This window comes from Larus michahellis, chromosome 2 (genome assembly GCF_964199755.1).
Source record: "Larus michahellis chromosome 2, bLarMic1.1, whole genome shotgun sequence".
NCBI classification, from domain to species: domain Eukaryota; kingdom Metazoa; phylum Chordata; class Aves; order Charadriiformes; family Laridae; genus Larus; species Larus michahellis.
Window position 1 is genome coordinate 159,381,721 of NC_133897.1, and position 13,483 is coordinate 159,395,203.

At 38.8% G+C, this 13,483-nt stretch overlaps 1 protein-coding gene across 8 annotated transcripts in view; it reads right to left on the reverse strand.

The window, feature by feature from the left end:
• The window catches only part of ASAP1 (ArfGAP with SH3 domain, ankyrin repeat and PH domain 1), a 193,813-nt gene that overhangs the window by 35,997 nt on the left and 144,333 nt on the right, over positions 1–13,483 (reverse strand). For all 8 annotated transcript variants that reach the window (XM_074577833.1, XM_074577825.1, XM_074577829.1 and 5 more), the window contains 6 exons: positions 9,403–9,566; positions 7,706–7,839; positions 6,557–6,648; positions 5,894–6,080; positions 4,716–4,801; positions 2,452–2,567 (listed from right to left, as the gene is read on the reverse strand). In XM_074577833.1, the coding sequence (XP_074433934.1) occupies positions 2,452–2,567; positions 4,716–4,801; positions 5,894–6,080; positions 6,557–6,648; positions 7,706–7,839; positions 9,403–9,566 (779 nt within the window). The remainder of the gene's footprint in view (positions 1–2,451; positions 2,568–4,715; positions 4,802–5,893; positions 6,081–6,556; positions 6,649–7,705; positions 7,840–9,402; positions 9,567–13,483) is intronic.

A 13,483-nucleotide genomic window follows, 5' to 3' on the forward strand; every position in this document is an offset into this window, starting at 1 on the left:
CTTAAAAGCACAGGAGAAGGCCATCTCCAAATCCCAAAAAACAAGCAGACAGGGAAGACCACCAGCCTGGCTAAATAGAGAGCTGTGGCTGGACCTCAGGAAAAAAAGGAAAGTTTATGATCTTTGGAAAAGGGGCTTGGCTACTTATGAAAAATACCAAGATGTAGTGAAGCTATGCGGGGCGAAAATTAGAAGGGCCAAAGCTCAAGCAGAACTCATCCTGGCCACCATGGTTAAAGATAACAAGAAGAGGTTCTTTCAGTATATCAGTAGAAAAAAGGAAGATTAGGGAAAACGTAGGCCCACTAACGAATGAGATGGGCGCCCTAGCGGTGGAAGACACAGAGAAGGCAGAGCTACTGAATGCCTTCTTTGCTTCAGTCTTCACTGCTAAAGCTGTCCCTCATGAATCCCCGGCCCTGGAGGCAAGGGGGAAGGTCTGGAGGGAGGAAGAGTTTTCCCCAGTAGAGGAAGATCAGGTTAGAGACCACTTGGCCAAACTGGACACCCATAAGTCCATGGGCCCTGATGAGATGCACCCGCGAGTGCTGAGAGAGCTGGCAGATGTTATTTATTGCTTGGCCACTCTCCATCATCTTTGAAAGGTCATGGAGAACAGGAGAGGTGCCTGAGGACTGAAGGAAGGCCAATATCACTCCAGTCTTCAAAAAGGGCAAGAAGGAGGACCCAGGGAACTACAGATCAGTTAGTCTCACCTCCATCCCTGGGAAGGTAATGGAGCGACTCATTCTGGATGTCATATCCAAGCACATTCAGGAGCAGGAAGTTATTGGAAGTGGTCAGCATGGATTTACCAAGGGTAAATCATGCTTGACCAATCTCATAGCCTTCTATGATGTTATAACTGGTTGGCTGGATGGGGGCAGAGCAGCAGATGTCATCTACCTTGACACTGTCTCTCATAACATCCTCCTTAGGAAACTGAGGAAGCGTGGACTAGATGAGGGGACAGGGAGGTGGATTGAGAGCTGGCTGCGTGACAGGACTCAGAGGGTTGTGATTAATGGAGCAGGGTAAAGTTGGAGGCCTGTAACCAGTGGTGTCCCCCAGGGGTCACTACTTGGACCAGTATTGTTTAATGTATTCATCAATGACCTGGACAAGGGGACAGAGTGTATGCTCAGCCAGTTCGCTGATGATACCAAACTGGGAGGGGTGGCTGACACCAAAGAGGGCTGTGCTGCCTTCCAGCGTTACCTGGACAGGCTGGAGAGCTGGGCAGAGAAGAACCTAATGAGTTTCAACAAGGACAAGTGTAGGGTCCTGCCCCTGGGGAGGAAGAATGTCAGGCACCAATATAGGCTAGGGGTGGAACTGCTGGAAAGGAGCTCTGCAGAAAAGGATCTGGGGGGTCTTGGTAGACAGGAAACTACCCATGAGGAAGCAATGTGCCCTTGTCGCCAAGTCAGACAACGGAATTCTGGGCTGCATAGGGAAGAGTGTGGCCAGCAGGTCAAGGGAGGTCATTCTCCCCCTCTACTTTGCACTGGTGAGGCCACAACTGGAATACCGCGTCCAGTTCTGGGGTCCCCAGTTCAAGAGAGACAGGGAACTACTGGAGAGAGCGTAGGGCAACAAAGATGATTGAGGGACTGGAGCATCTCCCTTATGAGGAAAGGCTGAGAGAGCTGGGACTCTTTAGCCTGGAGAAGAGAAGGCTGAGGGGAGACCTTATTAATGTTCCCAAGTATCTAAAGGGTGGGTTTAAGGAGGATGGAGCCAGATCCTTTTCAGTGGTTCCCAGTAACAGGACGAGGGGTAATGGGCACAAGATGGAACGTAGGAAGTTCCTGTCAAATATGAGAAAAAACTTCTTTACGGTGAGGGTGAGAGAGCACTGGAACAGGCTGCCCAGGGAGGTTGTGGAGTCCCCTTCTCTGGAGGTTTTCAAGACTCGCCTGGATGCAGTCCTGAGTAAGGTGCGCTAAGCAATCCTGCTTTAGCAGGGGAGTTGGACTAGATGATCTCTAGAGGTCCCTTCCAACTCTGAAAAATTCCAATGATTCCGTGAGACAACTACCTGAAAGGAGGGTGTAGCCAGGTGGGGGTCAGTCTCTTCTCCTGAGTAACAGGCGATATGACAAAAGGAAATGGCCTCAAGTTGCATCAGGGAAAGTTTAGATTGGATATTAGGAAAAGCTTCTTCACTGAAAGGGTTATCAAACATTGGAACAGGCTGCCCAGGGAAGTGGTGTAATCATCATCTCTGGAGGTATTTAAAAGATGTGTAGACGTGGTGTTTAGCAACATGGTTTAGATGATCCTAAAGATCCTGTCCAACCCAGATGATCCTATGATTCTGTGATCTTTCTAATAAAGTTGTTTTTCCTTTTAGAAGTTTACTTTACACAGTGAGACACAAAAGCGGTTAAAAAAATGGAAAGAAGTTTTAGGAAATCTTTATGTCCTAGTTTTAAATAATGAACTTACCTACATCAATAGTTGGCTTCCCCCTCAAAAGCAATTTCAAACACTCAGGCTTATTATACATACTGCAGTAGTGTAGAACCGTATTACCCAATGCCGTCTGCTTATCCAGGTTTCCACTAAACACAAAAGAAAAAACAATCAAGAAAAGTATAGTATGCTGTGCTGTTCGTTTCAGATCTAGTATCCCTATAAATGATAAATGCATAACTACTTTACTGGACAAATGCGAAGTAGAAAGAAATATTTTTAAACTAAACATTACTTTCAAAGACTATTAAGAACAGTTCCAAGCATACTAGAAATTACCAAGCTGTGGTTGAAAAGGACTGAGCATCTACAGATGTTCATCCAAAAAAAAAAAAAAAAAGTGAAACTCAAAGATTCAAACTTAATGCTTTCTAAGGTTATGCCAGTTGTTTTCCACCTGCCACTTTTCTGGAATGTCTTTTTCAAACATGCTAAATTAGCCCAATAAAAAAATATCTGAAAAATTATTTTCATGCACCTAGCCTCCCACCTCGGTGAGGAGTGTTAGAACGCAAGGGGGTTTATCTTCTGCCAAAACCGCTTGGCCCCGTTTCACGTAACACTAGAATAGGTTAATAAGTCCTATGCATTCAAGGAACTATGAAGAGGGTGGCTGTGAGGATGCACAGAAGAGTCATAAGAAGTTATGGATACACACTGAGTTAGGGAAAGGCAAGCTATGCAAACGGGTTCAGAGGACTTTTTAAAACTGTACTTCCTTCAGCTTTCAATTTCTTAAACAAGGTTTCTCAGAAAAAGTTACTGCCACTTTACGATCAATATAATACATTTATAAAAATGAAAAGAAAAGCTCAGAAGATGACAGCTTTTTTTCCACTCAGTAATGCTCATACTCAGCAGCAAGTGCAGAGCCCATACGGTTGTAAAGATGCCCTTAAATCTGAGATTGAGACAAAAATGCAGACAGGAGACAGAAGCATGTGAAAGATGATAGTTGTCTGAAGAAACTATGAAGCTTCCTAACTAAACAAAATAATTTTAAATAATAATCCAAAATAAAAAATCCTTAATAATACTCAAGATAATAATTTGGGCTTCTAAAACATTTTGCAAATTGTGATCTCAAGCAGCTCGCAAATATTAGTAGCTTTTTATTTTATACTTTAATAACACTCCTACAATAGTCAGCACTCCATTTAACAAGAGGGAGTAGTGACAGAATAAGGTTTAAGTGAAGGTTACACAAACAGTCCACATAGCTCAAGGGATGGTGTCAGGAACATGGATTCCAAGACTGTGCTGTTACCAGAAGACCAAACTTCCTCTCTAACCCTCCGTATATACAACGCCACATTAACTTAGAGATGGGAAGGAAAAAAAATAAGTATTCACTGACTGCATTTCAATACCAGGTATGACTTGCTATGCTGAGGGAAAATAAAAAATTAAAAAAATCCTCTACCCTTCCCTCTGCCAGCTCAAGCAAGTTGTGATGAGTCTTCTGTGTCTGTTTCCCCAACCCTCCTCTCTCAACGTTCTGCAAAACCCACCATCTGACACAGCAAGCAACTGCAGCTTCTTTCACTTAATAGCATACCATAGAAGTGGAGTGGAATTGATCTCATTTAATCATTACCTATATTGTGAAATATATAAAAAATAATGTTGTGCCATGACACCACCTGATTATTTATTTTAAGAAGATGTTTTCATTAAGGTTTTTCACTTCTCTGAACACATCTCTTGACAACAAAGAATAGCTCAGCCAATAAACTAGATGTTGAAAGTTAAGAAATTATGCTCTCAATAGCTTTAATACAGTTTATTAACTATCAGAACACCTTTTTCAAAGTCAATCTAGCTTCTATTCCTAATTTTATGAGAAAGATCCTTGTTTTCTACTCTTACGATTCCTTTGCACGTGTCCTGTATTTGGACCATTTACTTGTCATCCCTCCTTTACCTGAGCTATTTGCTTGCATTGTTTCATACTGCCCTGTGTTCTAAATTAAGGCTCTCTTTTGCTCTACACAGTTTTTCCTTTCATCCCATTTTTAATATAACTGCTTTCCATGTTTTTAATCTACACTTCTCCCTCTCTCACTACTCATTAGGAGCACAAAGCTCAACTAAAAGGTATTAAATTATGCTCTTTTGAAAGATGTCTACGGAGAACGATTATAAGCAATGAGCAAACACTGTCCAAATCACTGCAAGGATAGCTTTGAACACCTGCATTTTCATGCATAATTTAATGAAAAATGAGCAATCCATACCAGTTTTGTACAAGGAAGTCAACCAGATGGAGAGAGGTTTGGTCAGCAGTCCGGACTGCTAAATGAAGTGCTGTTTCACCTGGCTCCTGAACAGATGGAAACGGAAGTTAGATTTTTGTGCCTTAGTTCTGCAAAGCTTGTAATATCAGACCCCCCCTGCAGCCTGCGATACCATTGGCCTTCCTTGCCACAAGGGCCCACTGCTGGCTCATGTTCAACTTGGTGTCCACCAGGACCCCCAGGTCTTCTTCTGCCAACCTGCTTTCTAGCTGCTCGGTTCCCAGCGTATATTGGTGCATGGGGTTGTTCATGCCCAAATACCGGATTTCTTCTCATTGAACTTAAAATGAATCATACTTTATTTTTTATTCATATAACATATGCATCAACACATTTAAATGAAAATCTAAATGCTCTTTAATCCAGTTTAAAAGTTGCATGAGAAAATAATCTAGAACCAGATTTCATTAACTCCTATTGATCATAAAGGGCATTTAAAAAAAAAAAAGGTATATTACAGTACCTACATTTAGAATTAAAGTCACAACTTTTTAAAAAATACGACTTCATTAAACACCAGAGAACTTACAGAATGCTGCTATAAATGTCCTAACTGCAGACTACATTTCAATTGGTGATCATACCAAAAAAAAAAAAAACACAAAACAAAAAACCCAACCCCCAAAAGGTACTCTTCCTGTTGAAAGAAACTGCACTTCTGTAAACGTTTCATCAGAAGCTGTGAAGGCATCAGATTTACTCTTTCTTCATATAGAGTAAACAGAGACTTGTATACAGGCAGTAATGTGTTCCTTCAGCAACATCTTTAAAAGCAGGTACGATACTGCCTGTGATACCAGGTGACCCCGGGTTATCATGTCAAGCCCTCTCTCTCTGGGCCTCTTCCTAAAAAAAAATCCTGTAGAACAGGTGCTTTTCAACACAGTCTGCATCTAGGACGTTGTATGATATTACTATCGCATTTCACACTCCTTTAGGCCAGTGGGGGATAATCTTCTTTTCCCTTCCCACATGGATGCCACACTTAGGAAAGGAAGAAAAAACCCACCACTTTCATCTGTTATTTCTCTTGTTTTAGTATCTAAGGTAGCAGCCCTGCATATTTTACAAATAGACATTATTTAAAATATTCTGCTTTGTTTACCTGATAATCTTACCTGTCCAGGCTCTAACAGTGGCTCCATTAGCTCTACTCCCTCTGCATAGACTTGAATTAGTGCAAGTAAATCCCTGGATTTGACGGCCTCAAGTAATTCACTCAGTTTAGCTGCTGCAGATGCACAAGTCTTCCTAGAGAACTTATGATCCACATATTTAGCAGTGATAAATTCTTTACGTGCAGTCCTGTGGGGTGCAAAAATAGATCTTGGTTTAGAAATTTTTAGAAAAATGGGTCAATGATTTAAATTCAAAATCACCTTGTCCAACTCAGGAGCTGAGAAGGGAAGAAGAAAACTGTCTGATAAAGACTGTTATTTATTATTATAATGCATGTCTGTCTTGCAAACAAGCCCACAAATAAAGTACATATTCAATTTTATCCTGCCTTCTTGTTACATATGAAAATCACTCTGACTCTGGGGACTAAGACCAAAGAAAAAACAAATCCTGGAATGGGATTTCTCATAGAAACATATCTGCATGTTAAAAACAGGATAAGCATGAAAAATATGTTAAAAGCAGGATAAAAGAAAAAATACTGAGTCAGCTAGACGACAGCATAGTAGGTTAAAAGATGTTTTTACACCTTTTACATTTTACGTCACATATATATTCCACAGTAAACTTAGTGTTAAAGCATTTAGAGATTCAAAACTTACATATCACTTGATGGACTGGGTTTAGGTGAAGGACTAGGTAAATTCCCCTCCATAATATCATTAAAACTAGTATTTCCTACATTCTTGGCCAGCTGCAATAAGAAAAAAAATATTTATGAGGGTGGGGGTTTTTGGCGTCTAAAAGCAACCTAAAAACTGGAATACTGAAGTTCATTTTCCACACTATCCATAAAAGATGGAACACATGGGATCGCAAAAGTAAAGCATGATGACTATATTTAAATATAAAGCAATTAAAAATATTTTGAAGTGTGAATCCTATCATCCCAGAACTTGTACAATAGTCTTCAGAGTCTCAGCTAATTATTTGTATTTCAAGACAATCTGCCTCCAGTATAAAAGCAGAATGAGGAACGAGCAGTGTGAACATTGACACAGTGCTACTACGCTGATCAGGGAGTTCCTTTTGGAAAGAAACTCAGATCTACTGGAAAGTCATGCTTAGTAAAATGACTTAGTTAAATGAATAGTAACTTTGCAAACAACACAAGATTTCAAGAAGAGTACTAGTGCTAACGTTAAACCTATACGCAAATCCAGAATTGTCTTCTATCTTCTCTCCGTTCTCCCATACAAAATCTCTGTAGCAAGCATCTTCTCACAGGCCAAACAGGTGGGGAGAGAACCCTGCTGTAACTGGGGTGAGGTTTTTTGTATTTTTTTCTCCCTCCCCCTTTTTTTTCCAGTAGTCTCACATCCGATTCCTTTCATGACTTTAACTTTACAGGGTTTCTTCCATCAAATTAAAAGATTCATCCAACGCTCTTCTGTCAAAATTAGCAATGATCATTCTCACTTGTCAAGTTAAATTAGCTTTCATTTTTTAAAATTGCATGTCATTTTAGACTGTCCTGATTTAGGGTCAAGATCAACTAATGAGCTAATGATCATTCTCACAGCACTAATCACAACAAGTATTCATTCCGCAAAGCCTCAGGATTGAGAAGCATCAATAATACGTCATAGTAAAAACCCTCTCTTAAGATACATACAAAAATATGAAGAAGAAATTCTGCAAAACCCATACCTTGAAAACAATTAACTGTAAATTATACACCTGAATGTTTCCTATATACAGGTCAACTTTTGACTAAGAAAAAAAAATAAATCCAAATTAAAGAAACTTACCAAGAGTTCAGACGTTCCTAATTTGTCTAATTCCAAAGACTGGATTCGAGAAATATGGACACCCATTTCTCTATGTATTCCAGAACACTCAATGCAGGTTAAAATGCCCAAATTAGTTGATAGCCATGTTGGATCTGTAGAATTGAAAAACAAAATATTTAATCAAAGTCCAAGAAAAAGTTTTCAATGGTGGTAAGAACTCCCAATGTATTCTGAAATGATTCTTCATTTAATATTTTAACAAACTTAAGAATATTTCATACTTTTCTCCAAACTGCAGTGCAAATTTTACCACAACGGAATTAAGTCTTTCAGATTTAGGGACAGTCCCAAAGGCACTGAATTTAGACTTATAAATCCATATTGAACGACCATATTTGAATACATTCAGGATTTGTTTCCTGTAGAAAGAAGGTAAGGCTTTTGTTTCCTGTTTTTAAAAGGAACAGATCTCCTGAATTCCACTGTTGGCAACTTCTGAAGTTTTAATATTTACTTTGTAAACGTTAAGTAGTCTTTCTTCATAGAAGATTAATCATAGCATTTTCCAATATGTAAACCAGTTATATGCTGTAGAAAATTTAAGGAACACTGGCTAGTACAGCAAAAAAAAAAATATAAAAATTGCTGTTGTAGAGGAGATCTGGACGTAATATTAGAATAGATCTTATAATATGAATGCTACATAGGAAGCAAGACCAGTTCTTAAGGAAAAGAAAAAGCTCTAGACATATTTTGTGTCCATCCATGTCTTCAAATTAATCTCTTCCTTGATCTCAAATAGTAACTGATAAAGCATTAAATCAACAGTTTTAAAGCAGCAAGCTGGAATGCAGGAGTGAAGCTTAAAACTTCACTATAAATTAAAAGAGGAATGAAACTGTAATCCGAAGTTTTTGTAGCCTTACATGATGAAAGAATTGAATGAACCAATTCCAGGATTTGACATAATTATATTCCACTTTGTATTTTTCATCTAGGTATTTCTTATTTGGATCAATTCCACATCAGCAAGCATCTTCAAGACACACACTATCTATACTCAGTTCCAAATGAATATCACCTTCTTCAAGTGTCTCTTTAGCTGTGGAAGCTGTAAGTGCTGCCACCTACCACATCGATTCAGTAGCTCTATGACAAGTTGACTCTTGTCAAGCTCTAAGAGACATACAACTGACCTGTAACGCTTTACTTCTGAGGATATAACCTGATAGGATTCCAACTCTGGGTCTCATTCTTTGCACAAGACTACTTATTCTGCCTCTGGATGGTTTTCGTACTGCAATTCCAGTAGTCTCATGCCAAGATAAAACCTCAGAATAAGATCCTGGCCAGGTCAATTTTTCCACAACCATTGTCTAAGCATTACTCACTTCTACTTAGTAGCATGCACAGGATCAGTGATGCCAAGCAACTTCCATTCAAGTGCAACAAGCATCTAGAGACAGTGCAACAAGAACAGTTCAAACTCCAGAGGGGCTTGAACTGCTGGAAGTAAGCACAGACAACACACAAAAATATTTTAGTGAATTAAACGGAACTAACGTATGAAAGTCACATTTGTTCTTTTAAAAACAGGTTGAAGACTGACCAACACATCACTTACTTAGAAAATTAGTTCGCACTCTACAAACAATGCTTTAAAGATATTACTTTGCTCCCAACAAGAAGTTGATGACATGAACAAATTGAGATACCTGGTGAGCCACAATCACAACAGACTTCATTTCCGGGTAATCTCTGTATGTCATCAATAATGGCTTTGGTCAGATCCTCTAAACTGTTCTCCCCTGTGCTCTGCTCTCCACGGAATGCCATATTTAATGCTTCTTCTTTGCTGTTAGTCAATACTGATATCCATCTAGCACAAGATAAAGACCTTCATGAAGATCTGCATTTGCAAATACAAGTTAATCTATAAACCGTAGAAAGCTTGCCAGGAACAAAATATTAGTGGGAATATAGGGAATATTGTGGGAGAGACTGAGGGGGGAAAACACGAGAGACAGAAAGGAAAGAATTGAGAAACGGAAAGTAAGAATGAGAAAAGACAAAGAGAAAAAAGTTTTAATTCTAATGTCCCTTTGGTGAAACAATTTTAAAGTCAAAGCAGTAGAATTTTCCGGTTCCTCAAAAAAGCAAAAGCTGTGGAAGAGAAAGGGTGCAATTAAGCTCCTGTAAATTTAACTGCTTTAAAAGTAGGTGCCAAGATCTTCCTGAAGTCTGTCCCATTATTAAAGGAGAAAATTATAACAACTACTTTCTCCAATGTGCATATCACTCTTCATAGAAGAGACAGGAAGCACATTTTTGAGTGTGTTGAGGTCTAGTTGCCTTTCAAAATGCAGGTCTCGGTGCACTAATCAGACTGTAACATCCAAATTAATGAAAATTGCCATGGCAACAAATGGGAAAAGGAAGAGAAGATGACAGGAGAGTAACAATATTGATAGCCAACATAAAAATTTAAGAGCAAATGTTGACTGCAACAAATCAAGACTCTTTAATGATATTTCAGGCACTAGTTCCTCTTCCTCCCCCCTCCCCCAACTCTGCAAGTTTTTGTTTACACAGTAATGTTTTAATTAAAAACAAACAAAAAACCCCTCTCAGTGGCTGCTGCCCTACAGGTGGAAGCGAAGAGGGGAACGCGGTTCTACTAAGGACAGGCACATTGCAGATGCAGTGTTGCCTAACTTACAGCAAGCTGAAAAAAAACTAATCCTCCCAGCTCTAGTGATTTTAGATGTTTTTAGATCTACTGCAAATACACGTTTTTTATGTAGAAATATCTTAAATTTGCGGTGTCCTCAATCCATTTCCCATTTACAGCATTACAATTGTCTGCAGTCAACAATCTTCTGAAACGTGCTAAAATGGCTACGGTCACCTAAGCAAACTAATAGAACTTCAGATTGAAATTCACCATTTCTCACTGGAATAATATTGCAAAGATAAACTTTAAAGGACGTCAGAGGGAAAATGATGTATATAGTCTGGCAATACAGATTCAGAGCCTGAATTGGTACATGGGAACTGTACATTATTCATACATCTATTCATACACGTATTTTTTTAAATTTTTATGGGCACAGAATAATTTGAGAACTTACAAAAATAACCTAAAAGAAGTTAAAAAATTATTGAAAAAATCAACTTTAAAAATGAAAGAGAAATTGAAAGATCTGAAAACAAATCTGCTCCGTAGTTTACATGCTGAAAGCAATATATTTACATTAATATCTCCCTCTAGGTAGAGGATACAATATAAGAACCCACACTAGATGGCATTCTTCTGCAATTTTTCTGATGAAATCCAATGTTATTAAAAAAAATAAGTGATGGCAGTGTATTGCTTCTAATATTATAGTAATGTTGTGTTAAACGCTCAGACTAAAATAATCTCAGACAGACAACATTTATTCTGACATTTGTTGACAATTTCTTTCAGGGTTACAATTTGATTAGTTTGTTAAAAAGGCAGAATTTGAATAAAACTCAACTATGCAGTAACAATTAAAAAAAATTATTAGATGCACTTAAAATAAACATGACATGACTGAGCCAGCTGTTAGTTTGATACAGATTTCCATATTATAAGTTTATAAACTGTAAGAGCAGAAATTTATTTGGATTGTGTTTCCTCAGCTAGAGGGAACCCACTGTCCAAGGCTGCGTGTCACTGGTGTCGCCTGCGAGACAGTCGGAGCGAGAGGCACCACAGCGACGGCTCTTCCCAGACACCAGCACCGAGGGCCATTTATCACAAGCGCAATAACAGACACAGTCTTAATGACTGGTGCTATTTATACAAGAAGTCCCCAGCAGGTCACCAGATCTTCCTCGCATGCTGCACGCTCAGAAATAAGCAAGTCAAATCAGTAAATATGGTATATTAACGCAGTGTCAACAGTTTATAAAAACTGTCTTATGACTGCTGTTCTTCCCTTTTCTCCTTATCTGCACTAGTCTTTTTTTTCCTTCCTTTTTTTTTTAATATATATTTATTTCACAATACCACCAGTGTCAAGCTAACTAGTCAAAAAGCTTCTAGTAATACTTTGCAGTGTTCTTTCAAATAATGTAAAAATTACTTAAGTCTTAGAGAATTGCTTTGTCTTCCGTCTAATACAACGAGACAGGCTGTCCAGTCTTCTACTACACTTTTTTTTTTTCTTTTTTTTTTTGGATCTTGGCAGTTTCGAATGACCCTTTAAGGGATTTCGTTTGCTGGAGATTCCCAGTTTTGAAGAAATGACGCTAAAAAAAAATCTGGCATCATGGGTGACTTCTGGATCCAATGAAGGAAGCAGAAGTATTCATTAATCTTGGGTGGACCAGACTCTCACTCAGATTCCTCTTATTTTTCTTCAGTATGTCTAAGCCAATAAAAGCCTCCTCCCCAAAAATAACAACCGGTCTAATAGGGGTTTTTCCTATTTTTCAATAAAAAATTATCTCTGTCTTTTCTGACAATTGCTATTGCAACATTGTTGTTACCAGGTAAATGCATAAATAGAACAAGAATAGTGAAATATTTTTCAAATATTCAGAAACAACTTTTTTAGACGGAAGAAGCAACAGAGAGAATCAAGACCTTCCAGATCAGTCTTCCAAAACTAAAAAATGCCTGGAGACTGCTGCTGAACACGAGACTGAAGTTAGATGCGTGTGTCTTCAAAGCAAAATTTCTCAATCTAGCTTTGTTTATAATCCAGGCATTTCCTACAGAAGTGGATATACTTTTGACCTTCAAAAAGAGGGTAGAAAAAGGTCATGTTTGGAGTATGTTCGGCCCCATCCACAATTATCAAAAAGTAGAAAGCACCTATTCTCATATATGCTAGAAAAATAAATCTGGTTATTTTAGAGATCTGAGGTTACATTTCTTATGATAGACACATAAAGATATCTATAACCTCCCCCTGACCCCTGCACACACTGCACTTTATCTACTAGAGAAACTAATAATCCACTGAGAATTTTAAGGACAGTCAAGCAGTAATTAAAGGTCACAGACAGCTGGCTAGATAAAAATCAAGAAATGCACTGGACTAAAGGAAATGTTTGAGGGGAAGCACTAACAAACCTGTAACAGAATGTAGGCTTCAGTGATTTGTATTTTAAACCATCTGCTTTTAAGTTATTTTTATTTTTAAGTAGTTTGAGGAGCTATTTATGGAAGGAGTTTAAAATGATCACTAGGAAAATGTATGCAAGGTCAATTAAACTAGATTGTACAGAAATGCATCTTGCTTTATTCTCTATTTAGATGTGATTAGAGAAGGGCCACAAGGACGATCAGAGGGCTGGAGCACCTCTCCTATGAGGACAGACTGAGAGAGGTGGGGTCGTTCAGTCTGGAGAAAAGAAGGCTCCGAGGAGGCCTTATAGTGGCCTACCAGTACCTTAAGGGGGCCTACAAGAAAGCTGGTGAGGGACTTTTTAGGATGTCAGGTAATGGTAGGACTAGAGGGAATGGATTAAAACTAGAGATGGGACGATTCAGACTGGACGTTAGGAAGAAGTTCTTCACCATGAGGGTGGTGAGACACTGGAACAGGTTGCCCAGAGAAGTGGTGGATGCCCCATCCCTGGAAGTTTTTAAGGCCAGGCTGGATGGGGCTCTGAGCAACCTGATCTAGTGGGAGATGTCCCTGCCCATCGCAGGGGGGTTGGAACTAGATGATTTTTAAGGTCCCTTCCAACCCTAACAATTCTATGATTCTGAAAGAAAAGTGATTTGAAAATGTATTTATGCATTTATTTTTCAATTGG